Source organism: Lycium barbarum, chromosome 3 (assembly GCF_019175385.1).
Source record: "Lycium barbarum isolate Lr01 chromosome 3, ASM1917538v2, whole genome shotgun sequence".
NCBI lineage: Eukaryota > Viridiplantae > Streptophyta > Magnoliopsida > Solanales > Solanaceae > Lycium > Lycium barbarum.
In genome coordinates, this window is record NC_083339.1 from 57785374 (window position 1) to 57808738 (window position 23365).

Here is a 23365-nt window from a genome sequence, read left to right on the forward strand (position 1 = left end):
AAGGCAAAACTTTCAATATTCAACATAATCCGAAAAACCGGATAAGCTTAAATTTCGCTCGGCACAATTTACATTTATCTTATGTATCATAACATCCACATAAGTTACGCCGGGACAAAATTTTAAACACTTGACATAATCTAAATTATACTACACAACTTATGCCACATAACTTAATTCCTACAGAACTTGTGCCCAAGCAAGGCAAAAGTTCATTTTTCGAAAATAAAAATGTTACAGAACTTATGCCGAGCGAAGCGGGTCTGGATATTTTCATCAAAACAGTAGCAAAGGCAAAAATTAAAGACCACATATATGAGGAGCCAAAATTAAAGACCAGTATGTTTGAAGGGCAATCCGTGCAAAAACTTCTTTTGTTGTACATTGGACCCCCTCTCAAAAATTTGATACAGAAATAAATATGAAATCCGAAGGGGAGAATAACCTTACATTAGCAACAGCTCAACCACAGATTTTTTTGGAGTGTTTTTGATTTTACATGCTATTTTGATAATGGAAAATAGTACATTTCCTGCCGGATACTAAAACTCCACAGGATGTAGCAGCAAAAAGTCACCCTGCTATCAAAAGTGAAACAAAGCTCTAGTTTATATCAGCTCTACTGTCAAGAAAAGCTTGTATTGATGGTTCCCTCCCAAGAAAATCTGATAACATTTCAAGGGGGTCTTTTACTCCTCCAGGGGCCAATACCTATCACAAAGTGAAAATAAATTATTTTTGAAGTGCCAAAAAAGGAGAGTTTTCTCATGTCATTACATCAGAAAATGCATTGGCAATTCAGCAAGGAACTTAGGATGAGATCTCCCTGATACTTTCTAGAAACTGCATTCAAAGACTTCCTCAGATTGAGTCTCATCATGAACTTTAATAATAAGTGAAACTCAATACTCGTAGCCGGAAAGGCCCTGATCTTTCTAGAAGCAGGGGTATATACTGCAAACATAATCAGATAATGGAGGAGTTGTTCTCTAGTGTTCAGTGAAATTTTAAGTTTCAACTTTACTGGACCTTGGGGAGGGGCGTCAAGTTGATAGAAACATAGCTGAATGTGGATGAGACAACAATCCTAGTGAGAGGGATTCAGTCAGTTAGATGTGGAATTTGGAAATTGAAGTTACATAGTTGGAAAACATAGATTACTGTTGACATGTGCCTCCGATTCTTTTTAATCGGATGTCCCCAAAGGAACACTTGCGGCTCAGATAATCACAAAAAGAAAAGGCAAAATTAAATCTCTTATTGCAAAAGAGAAAAAGTGGTCTATTCATGATAAGTTATTTGCTGGGATCACGCAGTAATAATCACTCAGGTTATAAGAAAACAAACCACTCCTTGCGGAATTAGACATCTATATGTGTCAAGTGGATTACAATTAGTTACTGACAAGGCAGCCAAAATATTGTCAATCTGAACATGAAATCCAAAGTACAGCAAATGGAGAGTAATCTCAGGGGTGTACTTGGTACCTTATTCCTAAATTGCAAGCCTGCTTGTAGGTTGAAAATATCATCATGAAACTTCATGGCAAATATATCAGCAGCAAAGACCTAGGAGGAATTGATAAATTTATCAAAAATCGTATTTCAAACAGAACATCTATATTCCAAACTCTGCAGCAATTCTGGAAAATTAATGAGAGAGCATGACATGAGGTAGCTCGTGATGCATTTAGCAAATATGACACTCCCACTATTTTATAGGGCGATGTTTGGCTAGACATGAGTTTAACTTACCAAAGAAAAAAGGACTTTTAGCACATACCAAAAGTTTCCTTGGAACTTGTGGTCTTAAATATGCCATAATATTACTATGGCTGTAAGAGCATGTCATTAAGGGTAAAATAGAAATTCAAAGTTAGAGAGTTTCAAAATATATAACGGTGTCATTCCTTTTGGAACAGACAAAAAGAAGAATGAGTCATATAAAAGAAACAGAGGGAGTAAACAACAACATACCCAGTGAAATCCCATGGAGTGGGGTCTGGGAAGGGTAGAGTGTACGCAGACCTTACCCCTACCTTGGGAGGTAGAGAGGTTGTTTCCGGTAGGTTCTCGGCGCAAGGACAAGTAGTGCAAAAGCAGTATGAAAAAGAAATAACGGAAGCAAATAAGCCATGGCAAACAGAGGGAGTAAATGAAGGGGGGAAAAAAAGCATGTACCAAAAGCTATTAGCCTTTGGGAACGTCCATTAATGACAAACTTGTTATGTAAACGGATACGAGCAAGGATGAGCAGGACCTCACTCCAGATGTGACTGTAGCAAGTGGCCTCGTAGCCAATAGCAGTTCGAGGAAAACATGAAGCTGGATTTATTCCTCCTAGAAGCGGTAATCCTACCATAACCTGAAGAAACAAAGAAACAAAGAAGAGTTTAAGCACACAAATATTATTTTTCCTTCCAATAAACAAGAGTGACAATTCATGCCTTTGGATAGAGATGCTTGAACAGCCCATTAATATCAACATTCTCGGTTGAATGGATAATTTGATCAAATAGACCTGAAAAGATGAAAATCAACTTCTGTTAAGTGACTCTCTCAAATATAAAGCGACAGAGTCTTAGAGGTTTGTGCTTCTATCTAGTGCATTAACCAACTTTCAACTGTCCAAAACATTTGTTTAGTATATTCTCAGCTAATCTAGTTTAAACACAATAACAGTGACTGGTCCAACATCTTCATTCTGAGTGGTAGGTTCAGCACCCCCCCCCCCCCCCCCCCCACCTAAAACAACCCAAACATGGGGAACACAAAGGGAGTGCAGAATAATTATCTTCCACCAATCAGTGTTGTGAAACTAGATGGAGCTTGCTTGGTCAAGGTCTTGTTTGCTCTCTATTAAATCTAGAAAATTGCTTGGTTGTATTAATGGAGAGAATAAACAACCTACTGCATCTGATAATGGTCTACGGGATTTCGAGAAATTCACTTGTTATGACATGACTTTTAAATACTACACACCCCCCGATCTCTAAGCAATATTTATTGCTTGATACTGCTGAAAAGATCTGGAATTCAACGAAGCGCACTTACTCTCGCAAGGGAAATGATGCCGGATCTTTGAGATTCAAAGTAAAATTCATGCACTAAGCAAGGTGAGTTGACTATCATTGATTATTATTCTGAGTTAATGGGTTATTGAAGGAGATTGACTATTATCAGCATCCCCAAGAAAAGTGTATCGATAATTTAGTCCTTTTTAGCAATTGGTTAAAAAGGAAAGGGTAGGGTCTATAATTTTTTTGGCAGTTTGAAGAGGATGATCAGATCAAGGTTCAAGTTCTTAGAAAAGTTCCTTTTCCTTCTCTCTTGAGGATGCATACTCCTATGTTTAACAGGAAGAGAGCCAACGAGGTTTCATGTTGTATCAGGTTTCAATTAAAATGTCTGGGTTAATTATCCGTTGGTTTTTTTAACAGATGGTGCAGCAAAAAGAAGATTAAAAACTGGTTGAAAATTGTCTCTCAATAATTTTGTCAAGCAATGGGGCTTTAAATAGCCAACTTGAAAAAAGAAAATCTGCACTAAAATTCAAAAAAACTAAAATATCTCAACAAACTAATCTATCCAATGAAATTTAAACTTCAAAAAAGCAAATTCATCCTAAACCTAATTAAGCGACTCCTTATGCTAAAAAAAAAAAAATGCAGAAACTGAAAGCAATTTTCAACACTCCTTTATTTCAGTTGCTGCAATCTAAAAAACGTTGCTCCTCCTCAATTCTGCTTTGGCAGTTGGTGCTGAATTCTGACTGCTTTTGAACTTGCACACTTTTTTAATATGACTCTTTCTTCTTTTTCTTCTGATTTTGTGCATAAAAAGAACCCTCAATAAACTTGTTTTGTTTAAAAGCTCTTTTGATAGTGTTTTAATCTGGACAATTGAAGGATTTGCAAAAAAAGTGTTGCAAAGATTTTTCTTCCATCACAACATTCTATAAAACACAGGTTTCAAAAGACAATTTCATTTTCACTGACCAATTTAGATAATTTTCATTAGTGAAAATTTAGGGGGCATTCAAAGAGAGATTGTTGCTTGTCATATGTTAAAAAATAGGTTTGGAAGTAGTACGCCCTTCGGTTCAAAATATGTGTCCACTTAGTCTTTAGCACACCCTTTAAGAAAATGCTAACTCCCAGAAGAACATAGGTATTTTGAGAGTGAATAACTTAAAAGGTCATTGAACTATAGCAAATGTCTCACTAAAGTCATTTATGTTTGTTTTGTATCAAAAAAGTCATTCAAGTTAGACTACTTTACCTATAAAGTCATTATATCCAAAAAAGCTAAACAATAATTATATAAACCTTCCCCAAATTTGATTTTGTAACACTTACTTCCTTTGTGGTTTACTTGCCCCTCTTATTTTTTTAACCTAATTATTATTAACATAAAAAAGAATTAATTTAAGGTATTTTCTTTTGTGTTTGATGAATTATGCGAGTTATAATTTATTCTTTGATTAATTGTGAATTCTAAAGAATCTTAAAACCTGGACTCTTTTTTTTTTTTTTTTTTTTTTTTTTTTTGTTGTTGTTGTTGTTGTTTGTGATGGAACATTATGAGTTTGTGAAGAATTTAGGTTGTGGTAATTTTGAAGTACCTAAGCTTGTACGAGAAAATAAGATCAAAAAGTGTTTTTTGTTGTGAACGTTACATATTGAACCATATGATAATATCTCTTAGAAATTTTGCTAATAAGATTCAAAATATTAAATAAACAAAAAAAAAGTGAAAAAATATAAGTAATAACCTTTCGTCATGATTGATAAATAAATTCTGACATGTCCCCAAAGTTAATTTAGTAATTTCTCTAAAGAATATGTATTCCTCAATTAATTTAATTAACTAAGATTAAATTATCAAGTTTCACATACAGAAGTACTAATTAATATGACATTCCTACGTATGTACCTTAAATTTGTATAAAATTCAAATAGCAAAAAAAAAAAAAAAAGATGCTTACAAAGTTAATAAAGAAAAAAGAAAATTATCGTAAAGGTACAACATAATGTTTACAATTAATTAGTTGAAACAGAAATATTCACGAACTATAATCTAATTAATTATGCATCAATTAATAATCGTACGATATGCGTCTAAAATATTCCTATTCCAAAAATGCTAGGATAACGGTTGGGAAAACAAGATCAATCGATAGTTCTATATTAATATGAAAAGTAACGTACAGTATTTGAGCATTCTTTTGTTAAAATTTTGATTATTGATTGCAAAGTCCTGTCATCCCACAAATATAAACTAGAGCTAATTAAGTGCAGAATGTTTACAAAGTTGATTAAAAAGAAAATATATCCTAAAGGACAAATTGGTTAATCTTATTTTCTTACACTAATAATAATTAAGTTTAAAAAATTATCATAAAAAATTTAAAATAAGAGAGGCAAGTAAATCAGAAAGGAAGTAAGTGTTACAAAATCAAACTTGGGGGAGGTTTATGTAATTATTTCTTTAGTTTTTGGGTATAACGACTTTATAGGTAAAGTAGTCTAACTTGAATAGCCTTTTTGATACAAAACAAACATAAGTGACTTTACTGATACATTTGCTGTAGTTCAATGACCTTTTAAGTTATTCACTCGTATTTTGACTAACTACCCTTTAATTAAATACTACCTAGTTAATATAGTTTCTTGATTACACAAAAACTCAATTATCTAAATAAGGGTAAATCTGTAAGAAAATAATTGATTCCTTCTTGATTTTGTAAGTGGACACTTATTTTGAATCAAAATAAAAAGGCTAAGTAGACTGTAGACACTTATTATGAACCGGAAGGAGTATGAGTTAGAGGGTAGTTAAAATTGATACTGGTTGAAATAGCCTTGCACGTCAAAAATAAGCACGAGTTAAAAATAGGTTGAAAACAGTTTCTGAAAATGATTCTTTAGATGAACTCACAGATTCCGTAAGACTACTACAACAACAACAACAACCCAGTGAAATCCCACATCGTGGGGTCTGAGGAGGGTAGAGTGTACGCAGACCTTACTCCTACCAAGGTAGGACGGCTGTTTCCGAAAGACCCTCGGCTCAATAAAAGCATAAAAAGAAGTCAGATAAGGTTAAGAGAATCAAAGCGATATGAAATGAAATAATGCAAGCGACACAGATAACATAGGATAATCAAAGCACAGGAAATAACAGATAATAGCAGAAATCTGAGCAGAGGAAATTATATTGCGATAATGCGACTACTAATAAGAACGGAAAACGAGACTATCTACTAGCCTTCTACCCTAATTTGGGTCCTCCAAACCCTCCTATCTAAGGTCATGTCCTCGGTAAACTGTAGTTGCGCCATGTCGTGTCTAATTACCTCTCCCCAATACTTCTTCGGTCTACCCCTACCTCGTCTAAAACCATCCATGACCAACCTCTCACACCTCTGCACTGGGGCATCTGTGTCTCTCCTCTTCACATGCCCAAACCATCTCAATCTCGCTTCTCGCATCTTATCTTCCACCGAGGTCACCCCCACCTTATCCCGAATATGCTCATTCCTAATCCTGTCACTCCTCGTGTGGCCACACATCCATCTTAACATTCTCATCTCGGCAACTTTCATCTTTTGAATGTGAGAGATCTTAACCGGCCAACACTCCGCCCCATACAACATAGTCGGTCTAACCACCACTTTATAGAACTTGCCCTTAAGTTTTGGTGGCACCTTCTTGTCACGTAGCACTCCGGAAGCAAACCTCCATTTCATCCACCCTGCCCCAATACGATGTGTGACATCATCGTCAATCTCCCCGCAGCTTTGCAGAATAGACCCAAGGTACTTGAAACTACTTTTCTTCTGGATGGCCTGGGTACCAAGTCTCACTTCCAAGCCAGCCTCCTGAGGTGCTTCACTGAACTGACACTCCAAGTACTCTGTCTTGGTCCTACTCAGCTTAAACCCTTTAGACTCCAGAGTATGTCTCCAACTCTCCAGCTTAGCGTTAACTCCGCTACGAGTCTCGTCGATCAGGACTATGTCGTCCACGAACAACATACACCATGACACCTCACCTTGAATTTGCCGTGTCAATTCATCCATCACCAAGGCAAATAAAAACGGACTAAGAGCTGATCCTTGATGCAACTCCATCACAACTGGAAAGTGCTCTGAATCTCCTCCTACTGTCCTTACCCTGGTTTTGGCTCCCTCATACATGTCCTTGATCACCCTAATGTACGCCACAGGTAAACTTTTAGCCTCCAAGCATTTCCATAGGATCTGTCTTGGAACTTTGTCATAAGCCTTTTCTAGGTCGATGAATACCATGTGTAAGTCCTTCTTCCTCTCCCTATACTGCTCCACCAACCTTCTCACAAGATGGATGGCTTCTGTAGTTGAGCGTCCCGGCATGAATCCAAACTGGTTCTCTGAAATAGACACATCTCTCCTCACCCTCACCTCCACCACCCTTTCCTACACTTTCATAGTATGGCTTAACAGCTTGATACCTCTATAGTTGTTGCAACTCTGGATATCTCCCTTATTCTTGTATAGAGGGATCATTACACTCGCCCTCCATTCTTCGGGCATCAATGCCGTCTTAAAGATGACATTAAACAACCTAGTCAGCCACTCCAAACCTGCCGGGCCCACGCTCTTCCAGAATTCCCCAGAAATCTCGTCAGGTCCGGTCGCTCTTCCCCTGCGCATCCTACGAACAACACCCTTAACCTCGTCAACCTTAATACTCCTGCAATACCCAAAATCGTGACGCCTTCCTGTATGTTCTAATTCTCCCAACACAATGTCTCTGTCCCCTTCTTCATTCAAGAGTTTGCAGAAGTATGACTGCCATCTCCGTCAAATGAGAGTCTCCTCTACCAATACTTTGCCATGCTCGTCCTTGATGCACTTTACTTGATCCACATCTCGTGCCTTCCTCTCCCTCGCCTTGGCTAGCCTGAACAATTTCTGGTCCCCTCCTTTCTCTTCTAGTTCAGCATACATGCGTTCAAAAGCTGCCGTTTTTGCCGTCGAAACCGCCAACTTCGCCTCCTTCCTCGCCATCTTATAAAGTTCTGTATTCGTCCACTTCTCCACCTCATCCTTGCTTTCTATCAACTTCGCATACGCCACCTTCTTTGCTTCCACCTTCCCTTGAACTTCTCCATTCCACCACCAGTCCCCTCGATGTTGACCACGACTACCTGTCGAGACCCCCAACACTTCCCTTGCTACCACCCTAATGCAACTAGCCGTCTTATCCCACATACTGGTCGCATCCCCACTACTATCTCAGGCCCCCATATCCTTCAATTTCTCTCCCATCTCCAGGGCACTAATCGTGGTCAAACTCCCCCATCTGATCCTAGGTCGGTCCTCCACGATCCTCTTCTTCCTCGTCATCTTGATCGCTAAATCCATCACCAAGAGCTTATGTCGGGTTGTAAGATATTCGCTCGGAATGACCTTACAATCTTTGCACAGACCTTTATCATCCTTCATAAGGAATAAAAAGTCTATCTGAGTCTTAGCCACCGAACTACGGAAGGTTACCAAGTGTTCCTCCTTCTTTGGGAAACTCGAATTGGCTATCACCAAACCAGAAGCTCTTGCAAAATCCAAAAGTGAGACTCCTCCTCCATTCCTGTCCCCGAAGCCAAAGCCTCCATGCACATCATCATAACCTTCCGAAATAGGCCCGATGTGTCCATTGAAATCACCTCCCACTAATTGCTTCTCAGTAGGCGGTATGCCTCCCACTAATTCGTCCAAATCCTCCCAAAAGCGCCTCTTCTCCTCGTCGCCTAAACCCGTTTGCGGCGCATATGCACTAATAATGTTCACAGTGAGTCCTTCAACGACCACCTTAATCGACATCATCCTATCAGTGGCTCTCCTAACCTCTACCACTTGATCCCTTAATTCACCATCTACTAAAATGCCCACCCCATTTCTATACTTCGACCTACCAGAGAACCACAACTTATACCCGTCTACCTCCTTAGCTTTAGGACCTACCCATTTGGTCTCTTGGATACAAGCTATATTAATCTTCCTCTTCTTAAGAATCTTAACTAGCTCTATGGACTTCCCCGTTAACGTCCCAATGTTCCAAGATCCTACTCTCAACCTAGACGCTCCTCTAACCCACTTACCCCTCCTAACCCTCGCCCCCGTCCCCGAACGAGAACATGACCCTAGTCTACCATCACTAAGCAAAACCACGAAAATGAGTATGAACTAATAAATTATTCAAAAGTCTAAAGTTAGCAAAATGTAATTACAAGTGTATGGACAAATAATGGATGTGGCAACCGGAGGTACCAACTCCAGTTGAACTGAACCTGGTCGCCGCCGGAAAACACTGTTCAACGTCCGAGTACTGTTCACACTATTCACTGTTGAGTTACTGTTCACTGTCGGAATTCTGCTCACAGAGACCTGAAACGGGAGAAGAGAGAGGGGGGGTGGAAAGAAAAAAAAGAACAAGAAAAGAAAAGGAAAAAAAAGGAGAGAGAGAGAGGGCTGGCCGGAAAATGGTGCCGGAAAAAGTCTCCGACGATGACGCAGCTGTGTTCTGGCAGCGGCAGAAGCAGCTGGTCGCCGGAGTTACCTGAACAGTGATGCGGTCTGGTCGCCTGACGAGGTGGCGGGTGGGGTGGAGAGTTGGAGGGCAGAGGAGAGAGAAAGCAGAGGAGAGAAGTTTAATGAGGCTTTTATACCACTATTGGTTTTTTAAAAGATGATGCAGCAAAAAGAAGATTAAAAATGGGTTGAAAATTGCCTCTAAATAATTTCATTAAGTATTGGGTGCTTTAAATTTAAAAGAACTAAACTATCCCAACAAACTAATCTATCCAATAGAACTTTAAAATTCAAAAAAGTATATTCATCCTAAACCTAATTAAGCAACTTATTATGCTAAAAGGTTACCGTGGTAACTTAAAGCAATTTTCAACATTATCTCTCATGAACAACCAAAGGCAGTCACTTCTAATAAAGATCACTTGCACTGTGACTATTGTGAAAAGCCAAGGCATACAAAGGTGACATGTTGAAAACTACATGGAAAACCAACAAGAGGTCTGGAGGAAAGTGTGTCATCCATTAAGGGGTCTGGCTAATACTGTAGAAAATGTGGAGACATCCAGGGAAACGGCTTCGGGTAAACTGTCTTCAGATGAAATTCAGCATCTTCGCAATTCCTGACCATATTTGACTCACCTTTTGTTGCCACATCTAATTAAGTGCAATCAGGTACTGCCTTTACCGTGCACCGTAATAATTGAATTATTGATTCCGGTGCAAATAGACACATGACAAGCTTCTCTAAAGGCTTACAAAACTACTCTCCAAGTCTCAAAGGGAATTATGTGATAATAACCAATGACTCTCTAACCCCGATCTCTGGAACAGGTTTTGTTGTCTGTCCACCAGATATTACATAATCATCTATTCGTCATGTACCAGAGTTTCTTGTTAACCTGTTATTTGTTAGTTCATCGCCAAAGAACTAAGTTGTAATACCGAGTTCTTCCCCGATCATAATGCTTTTCAGAATCTTCAAACAAAAAAGAGGACTGACAGTGGTAAATTGCATGATGGCTATACATGTTGGATGAGACTCGAGACTCGAGACTCTGGTCAAGCATGTTTTGGAGGAAATAAAGATATCAACCAAGAAATAACCCAGTGGCATAGGCGGTTGAGGCACCCATCCTTTTTTTTTTTGTTTTACAGAAGTTATATCCTAGTTTGTTCTCTAAAACTGAATTTGACTCTTTATTTTGTGATGCTTGTGCCAAGCATACTAGAAGCTCTTACCCTTTGGGTGATAATAAGAGTACTACTATTTTTATGATTATCCATTATGATGGGGTCCTACTCAAATTATTCCTTTGCCGAGAAATCAATGGTTTGTTACATTTATAGATTCTTGCACTAGGATAACTTGGGTGTATCTGTTGAAGGCCAAAAGTGAGGTTTTCTTTTGTTTTCAGTCATTTCATAAGATGATATTGTTACACCCCGTATCATAAAACTAAGGTTAGACTCGTACCGTTAGTTTTAGTGGAAAATCTGAAGGTTTAAACGTTTTGCGAAAATGGTTGACATGCTACTTCGGGCAGTCATAACCCCTTTGATTAGTTGGGAATTTGGAAAAGGTCTCTTAATGAAAGTTGTAGTACGTAGAAATACCTTTTCAGGCATATAAGGATCAGGCCAATCGGAGTTCGGATCAAGGAGATATGATCATCGCAAGATGGCTAATAGTAAGATGCTTAAGATTCGTTAGAATCGGCTAAGTATACGATAGGTCTGCCTTCCAGCCCAATTTCGTGAAAGTCTGCTGCGTATTTGAGAAAACTTAAATCATGAAAGTTGTAGATCATTGAAATACCTTTCCAACGATATGTTGTGGAGGCTGAACGGAGCTCTGTACAAGAAGTTATGCAAATTTTACCGAACACTGCGTAGAACCAACACAGGCAATGAGTTAGGGCGCGTGCGAAGGCCCTGCGTTGCTGGCCGATCGTACAAAAACACCCTATATGACCAGGGACCCGCAGTGGGTCCTGTGTTGGACGTGCGACGCGGGTCCGACGCAGATAGGTCGGGTTTTCAGGTTAAAACCTCATATTTTCGCGCTTTTCTTATATTTAAGCTTGGGGTTCATTCCCTAACACCCCCTATTCACGGAAATCATCCTAAAGCAAGAGAGAACAAGTCCCAAGCCTCAAGAACCCTCCAAGGTGAGTTCTCCAATGATTCTAGGTTGATTTCAAGTCTCTAATCCCTTTCTAACTTGAGTAAACCCTTTTAATCCATAGAGTTGTGATTGGAACGTTATTGTTGGACGTGGAAACCCTACACCCGAATTCAAGGAGATAGAACTTCAAAAAGGTAATACTTCTACTCTCTAAGCACTAATAGTTGTGAATTGATGAGTTATTGGGAGAATAGTAAATGGGTTTTATAGAGAGTATCATATGAACTAGGCTAGGGTTTTGGATTGTTGACTTGAGATTGTTGTAATCATATAGGTGATGAAGAATGATGTTAATTACAACTAATTGCGATTGTAGAATCACCTAGAAGTAATAGAATGAGAATTTTTTTTTTTTTTTGAGAAAGGTAACAGTAGAAGTAATAGAATGGGAATTGAGTGAAGAAAACACCATTAAAGAAGGTTGTGGAGCTTTATGTCCACCAAGTGTTTGATAAAATGCTTAGATGACCAAAGCATGGACATTATTGCTAATATGGAATCCCTTTGACTTGTGTTGCTATAGATTAAAGTTGAAAGGGTTGACGAACGTTTTACTAAACTCAAAGGCCGGAATTAAGGTATGTGAGGCTCTACGTTTGGGAATGTTAATGATTCTCCCTACGCCACGTTCTTTTACAGCGTTACGAATTGTCTCAGAAATATAGTTAAGCTTAGTTCCTTGAATAATTACAGAACTTCTATTCTCTAGTTTCGTAATTCGTTCATGTCTTTCATTCCGAACGTTGTAAGCTCAGTGCGTAATCAAAATAGACTCATGTTTGATACCCATGAGTCTCAGTCTCGAATATACTCAACATGTTTATAAATAGTAAAGCTTCAGGTCTCATAATCAGTTCATGAATACATGTCTCAATATAGTAATGTTCAATAATCCAAAGTTATGCATTACAACATGATCCTCAGTTCCTTAATACAAATTGTCGAATGTTGAATACCTGTAAAAGGGCACAAGGCCACAGATTTTGCATGCTTATACTTAGGCACAAGGTCACAGATTTAGCATTAGCATGTTTATACTTGGGCACAAGGCCATAGATTTTGCATGCTTATACTTGGGCACAAGGCCACAGATTTAGCATGTTTATACTTGGCCACAGATTTGTCATGCTTATACTTGGAAACACGGCCACAGATTTTGCATGCTTATACTTGGGCACAAGGCCACAGATTATGTATGCGCATATATATTAGGCCTAAAGCCACAAACTATGATTTTTAGTTAAACAGGTGATTCTCCAGTCAAAACAGGGAGTATTCATATCTTTACTTCTTTTGTTCATTTCAGTTATCAGCTATCAGATATCAATTTCAGTTTCAGTTTCAGTTTCAGTTTCAACACTCATTACATGTTTATTGATTTGGGCTGCCCTTTCCCCAAGCACCCTACTTATAGTTCTTTCTTTCAGTTGCTTTACATACCAGTGCAATTCAAATGGACTGACGTCCCTTTCTCCCGGGGTCTGCATCTCGCGATGCAGGTAAAGATTTATAGGTTAACGATTCCGCTTGGTAGGACATCTCGTATCAGCTATTGGTGAGCCCCTGTCTTTCGGGGCATTATCCCTTTTTCAATCTTTACAGTATTTCAGTTAGTAAGAAATGTCGGGGGGCTTGTCCCAGTAAACAATTAGCATTTTCAGTATTCTTTAGAGGCTTCATAGACTATGGTGCAGTCACTTAGATGTTAGTAGGCTTTTGTATTAGCCTTGTCGGCTACTTATTCAGACTTTCAGGCTTATTCGGTATTTCCACATTTATGATATTTCAGTCAGACTTTCAGTAGATCAACATATGTTAGTATTATTTCCGCATTTAGTATGTTTTGGCATCACATGTTAATTCAGCCAGCCACATGTTAATTCAACCAGCCAGTTGGTTCACTTGGTCACATGCAGTCATGCACCGAGTGTCGTGTTACGCTCAGACCATGGTTCGGGGCGTGACAAAGCTTGGTATCAGAGCACCAGGTTCAAGTGTAGTCTATGAAGTCGTGTCTGGTAGGGTCACTTTTATGTGTGTGTGCGCGCGCCACACATGTAAACAGTTGACCACCAAGACATTTAGGATTGTCTCACTTCATTCATACTCCAGATTGTGCAGTTAGAGCAGTACTTTCAGGAATTCTTCTAACTCGTGTGAATTACGTATTTCAGAAAATGTCTTCTAAGATAATGGCAGCTGCGAGCCCAAGGGCTACTACCGATGCTACCCCAAAGGTGGACTCTCAAACTCCAAGAGTTCGCATCAGGGCCCAGGAACTTGCATCGGGCTTTTTACCCCTGACTTCATCCCCACCGGCTATAGAGAGGCCTACAAAGGTTCATACTACAGTCACTCTGCCGCCTAGTTCCACTGATATGGATGTTAGGGCAGCTATCCAGTTGCTCATCCAATTTGTTGCCATGCAAGCTCAGCGTCAGGGAACTGCTCCAAACACTGATGCTCGTGAGGGGCGGGTCAGTTCCAGGGTTGGAGCATTCACAAAAGAGCTAACTCTGTAGATAACGTTCACCCTGAAGGATCTCAAGAATATGGAGGTAGACATTTCTTTAATAGTGGGTCATCAGGGCTTACTCCATTTACCGCCAGTGCACCAGCTCAGAAGTTCAAGAATAATCGAAAGGGTCAGTCCAGCCTAAAATAGAATTTCAGGGCACCAAGTCACAGGTTAGTGTGGGCAAAAGGGGGTTTCAAAATCCTATCTGCAGCAAGTGTAGTAGGAGACACCAAAGGGTGTGTCGTTCAGGAATGGATGGGTGCTTTGGCTGTGGCCAGCAGGGTCACTATCTGAGGGACTGCCCATCAGTGAGACAACACTCTAGAGGTAACGTGGCTCGATCCATAAATTCAGTAATTCTCCGTAATTCTCAATCCCAAGCATGGCACAGTGCAGCTAAGGCTGGTGATACAGAAAGAGGTCAGAACCACTTGTCTGCTTTAGCAGGTCATCAGAACTCAAAAGCATTCCGAGGTTTTGCCGCAGGTATGATGATTATAACTCTAATGTCAGACCTACATGGCAACATGTTATGATCTTAGCCACATCGGGCATAAATTGATCACCATGGTTCTGAATGGAGCCTAAAGGCAGAATACATAAGAGTTCGAAATGTTTTACAAAGATATGTTTTTCATACGACTCATGCACGTGACTGAGAAGATATGGTGTACGAAATGGGAACCAAAAGGAGACGATATTGAATAAGTTTAATTTGTTCAAGTTTATTCAGATTAGAACTAGAAAGTACTACGTTAGTAAGTTACTACAAGAAGCAGATATTACTATGAGATAAAAGATATGACAGTTCCCTCTTAGATTATGTGACTTAAGTGTTTACCCCAAATGTTTATAGTTTGATATGACTTTGAAGTGCATAGAAAGTTTGGGGTTAGTTGTTCCAATGTTTCGTTTAAGATAGATGAAATTTCCCTAAGTGTGATCCATGTCTATAGTTCAAAAAAGATAGCATACAACCGCAGAATAGCGTCAGATGATGAGGGAAGTTAGAAATAACCTTATGCTTCACTTTAGTTATTCAGAGCAAAACAAGAGGACATGATGCTAGCAAATGGTTAGTCGAAGAATAATGAGTAGGTTTTGAGTAGATACGGTGAATTAGTGATTATAGCAAGACCAGTAGAGTACGATTTGATTTCCTTAGTCAGGTTAACACCAGTGAATGAGTAACAGTTTGAATACATCGAATGCTCGTTAGAACCCAAGGGTTTAAGTTAAATTTGAAGTATAATGATTAGTGGAAGAAGAAATCAGCTAAGCCATAAGAAAGCAGACTAGAGATGAATAGCCTGTAAGAGTCATCAAAAAAGGGTTTCCCTAAGACTGATAGTGTGAGCAGAGTTAAGTCATTAAGAGTATGTATGATAGTTGCGAATACATTAGTTTTCCATTTATGTAAATAACTTAGTTTTTCTAGTTAGAAAGATTGCTCAAAAGTGAGTCGAAAGATGAGTCGTCAGTGACGTAAAGTGCAAAGAATTGCAGAAGATAAGGAAAGTTGTTTGAGCCCCGAGGATGGTAGAGTTGTTGTTCATAACAGGTTTGAATCCTCCTTAGTAGCCGAAGTGAAGGAAAAACAGTTTAGTGATCCCTACTTGTTGCAGCTGAAGGAGGGGATTCACAAACACAAAACTACGGCTTTTGAACAAGGGGAAGATGATAGTACTTTGAGGTACAGAGGCAGACTATGCGTTCCAAACGTAGATAGGCTCAGAGATTGGACCATGGAAAAACACACATCTATGACCAGGGACCTGCAGTGGGTCCCATGTTGGACGTGCGACACGGGCCCAACGCGGATGGGTCGGGTTTTAGGGTCAAAACCTCATATTTTCACGTTTTTCTTATATTTAAGCTTGGGGTTCATTCCCTGACTAAGTTACTCGGACTCTTCGAAAGTGTTGCCGTACCCGTGTCGGATTCTCCAAAAATACACTACTTTTGAAGGATCCGACACACACCCGACGACATTTTAGGAGAGTCCGAGTAACATAATTCCCTATCACCCTCTATTCACGAAAAATCATCCTAAGGCAAGAGAGAACAAGTCCCAAGCCTCAAGAACCCTCCAAGGTGAGTTTTCCAATGATTCTAGGTTGATTTCAAGTCTCTAATCCCTTTCTAACTTGAGTATACCCTTCTAATCCATAGAGTTGTGATTGGAACGTTATTGTTGGACATGGAAACCCCAACATCCGAATTCAAGGAGACAGAACTTCAACAAGGTAATACTTCTACTCTCTAATAACTTATAGTTGTGAATTGATGAGTTATTGGGAGAATAGTAAATGGGTTTGATAGAGAGTATCATATGAACTATGCTAGGGTTTTGGATTGTTGACTTGAGATTGTTGTAACCATATGAGTGATGAAGAATGATGTTAATTACACCTAATTGCGATTGTAGAATCATAGAAGTAATAGAATGAGAATTGGGTGAAGGAAACACCATTAAATAAGGTTGTGGAGCTTTATGTTCACCATGTGTTTGATAAAATGCTTAGATGACCAAAGTAAGGATATTATTGCTAATATGAAATCCCTTTGTCTTGTGTTGCTATAGATTAAAATTTGAAAGGGTTAACGAGCGTTGTACTACGCTCAAATGCCGAAATTAAGGTGTGAGGCAAACTCTCTACGTTTGGGAATGTTAATGATTCTCCCTACGCCACGTTCTTTTACAACGTTACGAATTGCCTCAGAAATATAGTTCAGCTTAGTTCCTTGAATAATTGCAGAACTTCTATTCTCTAGTTTCGTAATTCGTTTGTGTCTTTCATTCTGAACGTTGTGAGCTCAGTACATAATCAAAATAGACTCATGTTTGATACCTATGAGTCTCAGTCTAGAATATACTCAGCATGTTTATAAATAGTAAAACTTCATCAGTTCATGAATGCATGTCTTAGTATAGTGATGTTCAGTAGTCCAGAGTTATGCATTACAGCATGATCCTTAGTTCCTTAATACAAATTGTTGAATGTTGAATACCTCTAAATGGGCACAAGGCCACAGATTTTGCAGGCTTATACTTAGGCACAAGGCCACAGATTTAGCATGCTTATACTTGGGCACAAGGCCACATGCAGCATGCTTATACTTGAGCACAAGATCACAGATTTTGCATGCACATATATATTGCGCCTAAGGCCACAAACTATGATTTTCAGCTAAACATATGATTCTCCATTCAGAAGAGGGAGTATTCATATCTTTATTTCTTTTGTTCATTTCAGTTATCAGCTATCAGATATCAGTTTCAGTTTCAGTTTCAGCACTCATTACATGTTTATTGATTTGGGCTGCCCTTTCCCCGTGCACCCCACTTACAGTTTTTTCTTTCAGTTGTTTTATATACCAGTGCAATTCAAATGTATTGACGTCCCTTTCGCCCAGGGCCTGCATCGCAATGCAGGTAACGATTTACAGGTTGACGATTCTGCTTGGTAGGACATCTCGGATCAGCTATTGGTGAGCCCCAGTCTTTCGGGGCATTATCCCTTTTTCAGTCTTTACAGTATTTCAGTTAGTAAGATATGTCGGGGGCCTTGTCCCGGTAAACAGTTAGCATTTTCAGTATTCTTTAGAGGCTTCATAGACTATAGTGCAGTCAGTTAGATGTTTAGTAGGCTTTTGTGTTAGCCTTGTCGGCTACTTATTCAGACTTTCAGGCTTATTCAGTATTTCCGCATTTATGATATTTCAGTCAGACTTTCAGTAGATCAACAACAACAACAACAACAACAAGCCCAGTATAATCCCACTATGTGGGGTCTGGGAGGGTAGAGTGTACGCAGACCTAACCCCCACCTTGAAAGGTAGGGCGGCTGTTTCCGAAAGACCCTCGGCTCAAGAGAGGAGAGAAAGAAAGACAAGACAAGACAAGACAAAAGGTTAGATATGATCAAGCGTATTGAAAACAATATGAAAGCAAGGAATAACAAAACAAGAAAGTCATGGTAAAAGGAGAATTAACTGCTATAAATAACTATGAAAATGAAAACAATGAAGGTAAATAAGCCATTATTAACCAGCAGATACTCGCAGAAATCAAGAGACAAGAAACTATACAACAATATAACAACTCTCAAGGGATGATAAACGCAACTACCTACTATCCTTCTACCCTAATATGAGTCCTCCAAACCCTCCTATCTAGGGTCATGTCCTCCGTAAGCAGGAAATGCGCCATGTCCTGTCTAATCACTTCCCCCCCAATACTTCTTCGGCCTACCTCTACCTCTTCTGAAGCCGTCGCTGGCCAACCTCTCGCACCTCCGCACCGGGGCATTTTCATCTCTCCGCATCACATGCCCAAACCATCTCAGCCTCGCTTCCCGCATCTTGTCTTCCACTGAGGCTATTCCAACCTTGTCTCGGATGACTTCATTCCTAATCCTATCACTCCTAGTGTGCCCAACATGTGTTAGTATTATTTCCGCATTTAGTATGTTTTGGTATCACATGTTGATTCAGCCAGCCAGTTGGTTCGCTCGGTCACATGCAGCCATGCATCGAGTGCTGTGTTACGCTCAGGCCATGGTTCGGGGCGTGACAGATATGTACTCAATTTGATGATAAGATAAAAATCTTGCGAACTAACAATGGCACAGAATATATGGATAAAAGATTTGGTGCCTATCCGGAGTTCAATGGGATAATCCATCAAACTAGTCGTCCCTACATTAGTGCACAAAATGGGATTGCTGAAATGAAAAATCGGCATTTGTTAGAAGTGGCAAGATCTCTTATGTCTACCATGAATTTAACAAAAACTTATTAGGGGTTGTCATTCTAGTTGTTGCCTATCTTATCAATCGAATGCCACTTAAAATCCTCAATTTTCAGAGTCCTCTAGATGCTATAAAGAGTGAGAATAGATATACTGTTCCTCCGAAGGTGTCTGGGTCCGTCTACTTCGTTCACACTAGAAATTTTGGGAAACTTGATCCTAGAGCAGTATCTCTTTATTCGTATTCTCCTACACAGACTGGATAAAGGTTTTCATAGCACAAGGTAATGGACTCAGGTTCAGAAGCAGGACAAATCTAGACTGGAGCAAGTACAGATAACATAATTATTTGATTCTTTTTATCAGATGACATGATATTATTTCTGATTATTTAACAAGTAACATCGTACATCCCAAGAATATATCATAGAAAAATTGGAAAGGACTAAGTCTTTCATTGAAATAGCGGCAAATTAATAAGGCATGCATGACAAGCATGCATGCGGCAGCAAGTATATCTGTCGGATTTCTTATATTTCCTAAGAAATCACGTTATACATGCTTGAGTTGAAGAATAACAATTTTAGCATCTAATGGACCCAAAAAACAGAATAAGTTAGCCTTTCATGGATTAGAAGAAGAGCCAGTAAATTGCTACGTTTTAGCAAGTCAATAGAAAGGCTTACAATAAAAGATCTCCTGTTTCAGTTTCAGTGCTGAGAAGGAGCATCGCCATTTCTTAAGTGATTTACAAAGCTCATCCTTAATGGGTTTTGTAATATCCTACAAAATGCATGCGACTCAAGAGTATTAACATAATCGAATTATCTGACATAGAACAATTACCAAACTAGTTTGCAATAACTTTCACGTCAAGCATGATTTCTGATTTGAAGCCCCGATGTATCAAACATGATGTCTATGGTTCAACTCGTGAAGGTTAAGATGAGCAAGTAAAAGCAAATGCACAAGGTGAAATTTTCTTTTTTGTCTTCCTCAAAGTAACTTTTTAATGGGAGATACTTCTCAAAAGAACATTTCTTGCAGCAGATATCATGGATGGAAGAGCAAGGAAAAAAAAGAATAGTAGCAAGTCTGAGTATCTGACATATTTTAAGTGTCTCTTCCGACTGAAATAGTGGAAGTATGCATCACCTGATGAAAGCCAGAGATCAGTCTCAAGGAGAGGCTTTCGTAGCACCTGGAACAAGTATTTCAAACTTATAAGACCATAAGCTAACAATACAGAAGCTCAATATAGAGGGGAACCTATTAAAAACACACCAATTCTCCATCAAAAGGCCAGGGATCTCCATAAAATCAGGATCCAGACGAAGCCCTGAGAATTTGGAAAATGATGCACAGTTGCAAATGTGATGCACCTGAAGTAAATACATGAGTAAGAATAGGCGTAGCTGTTCCAATAATTAACCTGGAAGTGTGGATGAGATTTTACATAGAGAAGTATAATTAAGGTAAAAGTTTATCAATATGAGTACCACAGCGTCATGATAACTGTATCTACAAAGTGGGGAATGGACTGGTGGTCTGCTTATATGGACTTAGGTAATCCTCCCCTCACGGGCTAGCTTTTGGAAATGAGTTAAAATGAGTTAGGTCGAAGTGTCATATTTTTACATGTTGAGAGCATAATTAAGTAAATAAAAGTGTGCTTTCTCTAACAGCTTAAGCTTCACACACTTCAACATAGTATCAGAGCAGGCAGAGGTCCTGAGATCAATTCTCACCGCCACCCATTATCAAAAAGATACGTGTTTGGCCCATAAAAAAATAATCAGGCCTGCACGTGAGGGGCGTGTTGAGAATATAATTAAGTCAATAAAAGTGTGCTCTCTAATACCTTAAGCTTTTAGATGAGATGGTCACACACCACAAAATATTATAACTTGACAGGAGAGACAACTTGAATCCAGACTAGTTTTCTGATTTTGCACTAGGCTTCAAAGGAAAGTCACATACCACATGACCAAATTCATGAAAAAGATTAACCACTTCCGAGAACTGCAACAACCCAGGGTGAGCATCAACTTCCTTTTCAAATTGAGAAACAAACAGCGCCACAGGAATCTGGATTGAAGAAAATGTCGCTAAGTGAAAATCTAAGCAATGGAACCAAGCAAGTGATACATTCAGCAGTTACCTGTCTAGAACCATTATTTAGTAAACCGTTCTGAAGCGCTATGACACAGGTGTGAGCATATTTGCCTACTCTGTTCAGATTGTAACAGATTTTCAGTATTCTACCATATAGCTGATAAAGCAAGCACATTGAACCTATAGAAGAACAATCAAGCTTAACCTGGAGTACAGATCTAGGTAAAAATAACCAACAAGTTCTTTAGAACTTAGATCTGAAACTGAAAAAAGCTGAACATCTGGATGCCAAACCGCAGCACCTTCAACTTCTTTGAAACTTAAACCTAATATTGAACAAACAATTACAAGTATTTACATTCTTGCACGATGTGTTAAAGAAGGATCAAAAGCCGCACCAAATACTATTCGCGGTGATTACCAAATAAGTCTTGGCAGATTTTGAAGATGCCGGACAAAACCAAATTGATAGGGAAGTACTGTCTAATTGCTCCGAAATTCGTATGGAATTGTTGATCTTTGATTCTTTTGACATAGTATGAGAGATCCTCCATGCCAAAAGGAGATTCACCTTCCTCTTTCTTCTATATTACCAGAACAGTAAAATCCTCAGAGGTGAGGTGAAACAGACCAAGCATTAAGCTGAACTCTGAAGTGTTGACATATAGTAAATTTGAAGTTACCTTTAATTCTTTAAGCATCGAAAGTTCCCTGTGAGCTAAATCATTCAAGCTGGCAGAGAGACTCTCCAAGAACTCAAACACCTAAGAGGTTTCAAAATCATGAGAATGGAAGAACAAATCCATTTCGCAAACTTGAAATAGACTTTCCAATCTACGAGATAATTCGTTAGTCTTGGCATATAGCGGGAAAAAAAAAAGATATTCACCAACTCTTAGCATATTGGGCAACGCCCTTCTCTTGTTTATATAGTAGTGGTCAGAACAGAACTCTTCAAATGAAAGAAAAGGTAGTTGTTAGAATCTTGTAGATATTCTAGGATCTGGTAAATATAGTAAAGGCATGATTTACTCCCCGTAATTATGTGTTTGATTCTCTTTCCTTTCTTAGAACATGTACATTTAGGGCTCGTTTGGTTGGAAACAACTTATCCCAGGATAACTAATCCCGGGATTAGTTATTCCACCCTCAAGGTAGGATAAAAAAACACTATAATCCCGGGATAACTAATCCCGGGATTAGTTATCCCGAGTTTTTATTCCAACCAAACGTGGGATGAGGCAGCACTCAATTTTATCCCAGAACTATTTTTTCTTATCCATCATACCAAACGAGCCCTTAGATATTTAAACCCCAATGGCTTGAGGGAATAATCAAGCAGTATTTTCTCTCAATTTTCTTCTTGTTTACATGATATTAGAGCTTAAGTGAGAAGTTAGTTGTTCTGCAGTAACCAGCAACATACAAGAGAGAAACTCCATTGCCGTGCAATTTTCAGGCCAGCTTACTGTCCACCTAGTTTGTCACTCTCTGTCAGTACTGTGCACATACCACTACTACCAGGAGACCCGACTTCATCGTGCGGCTCAACCCTAGAAAACTCACTGCAGGAAACCTGTCACGTGCCTCCATGAGCCACCGACACAGAACTCCGGCGTGTGCGACCTTTTCCAGTGAGCTTTCTCCACTGTTTTCAGTCTGTGGGGTCGCCTAATCAATCTAACCTCACCCGTCAAAGTTCCATCAGTTTTTGGTCGACAAAGAGCCTTTATCTGACAAGTTCTGATATTTTTTAAGGCTAAAGTCTCATTGTTCAGCCACTTTTCACCATAATCGACTGACATCCTAATACCATCATAGTGATTTGAGAAGCTTTTCCAGCGAATAGGCTCGCTTTCCAGCACTGTCAATATTTTATTCTGCTCCTTATTTGGTAAAACTCTATTCAACTTACTACTCCATTTACTTGACCCGGAGTGGAGGCTATTGGCACAAAATCCTTGGGATCCAATACTTTGAATGATCCGATGGTTTCTTTACCCGATTATATTGAGTTTCTTTAGCACAAAGCACACAAAGGCAAACACCTTTGAGATAGCTTTTGTTGTTCAAACAGGTAATGGTGTGGCTTGTGCATCTCAATCTTCTTCTGGCAGTCTTTGGGTCATTGATTCAGGTGCATCAGACCACATTTCTAGTATAAATCTCTTTTCTCTTCTATTTCTGATTCTCAATCTCTGCCGACAGTCACAATGACCAA

General features: G+C 39.2%; 1 protein-coding gene across 3 annotated transcripts in view; it reads right to left on the bottom strand.

Moving 5' to 3' along the window:
- Nucleotides 1–316: 316 nt before the first annotated feature.
- Nucleotides 317–23365, bottom strand: part of LOC132631303 (probable thimet oligopeptidase) — a 43960-nt gene continuing 20911 nt past the window's right edge. For 2 of the 3 annotated variants that reach the window (XM_060346892.1, XM_060346891.1), the window contains exons 9-20: nt 21828–21908; nt 21566–21728; nt 21350–21470; nt 21191–21260; nt 21010–21117; nt 20314–20411; nt 20185–20230; nt 19716–19812; nt 2447–2520; nt 2260–2364; nt 1488–1568; nt 317–711 (exon numbers count right to left, since the gene is read on the bottom strand). In XM_060346892.1, the coding sequence (XP_060202875.1) occupies nt 604–711; nt 1488–1568; nt 2260–2364; nt 2447–2520; nt 19716–19812; nt 20185–20230; nt 20314–20411; nt 21010–21117; nt 21191–21260; nt 21350–21470; nt 21566–21728; nt 21828–21908 (1152 nt within the window). In that variant the 3' untranslated portion in view covers nt 317–603. Of the gene's footprint in view, nt 712–1487; nt 1569–2180; nt 2365–2446; nt 2521–19715; nt 19813–20184; nt 20231–20313; nt 20412–21009; nt 21118–21190; nt 21261–21349; nt 21471–21565; nt 21729–21827; nt 21909–23365 lie in introns of all 3 variants that reach the window. The other variant, XR_009578835.1, reaches the window with a different exon arrangement.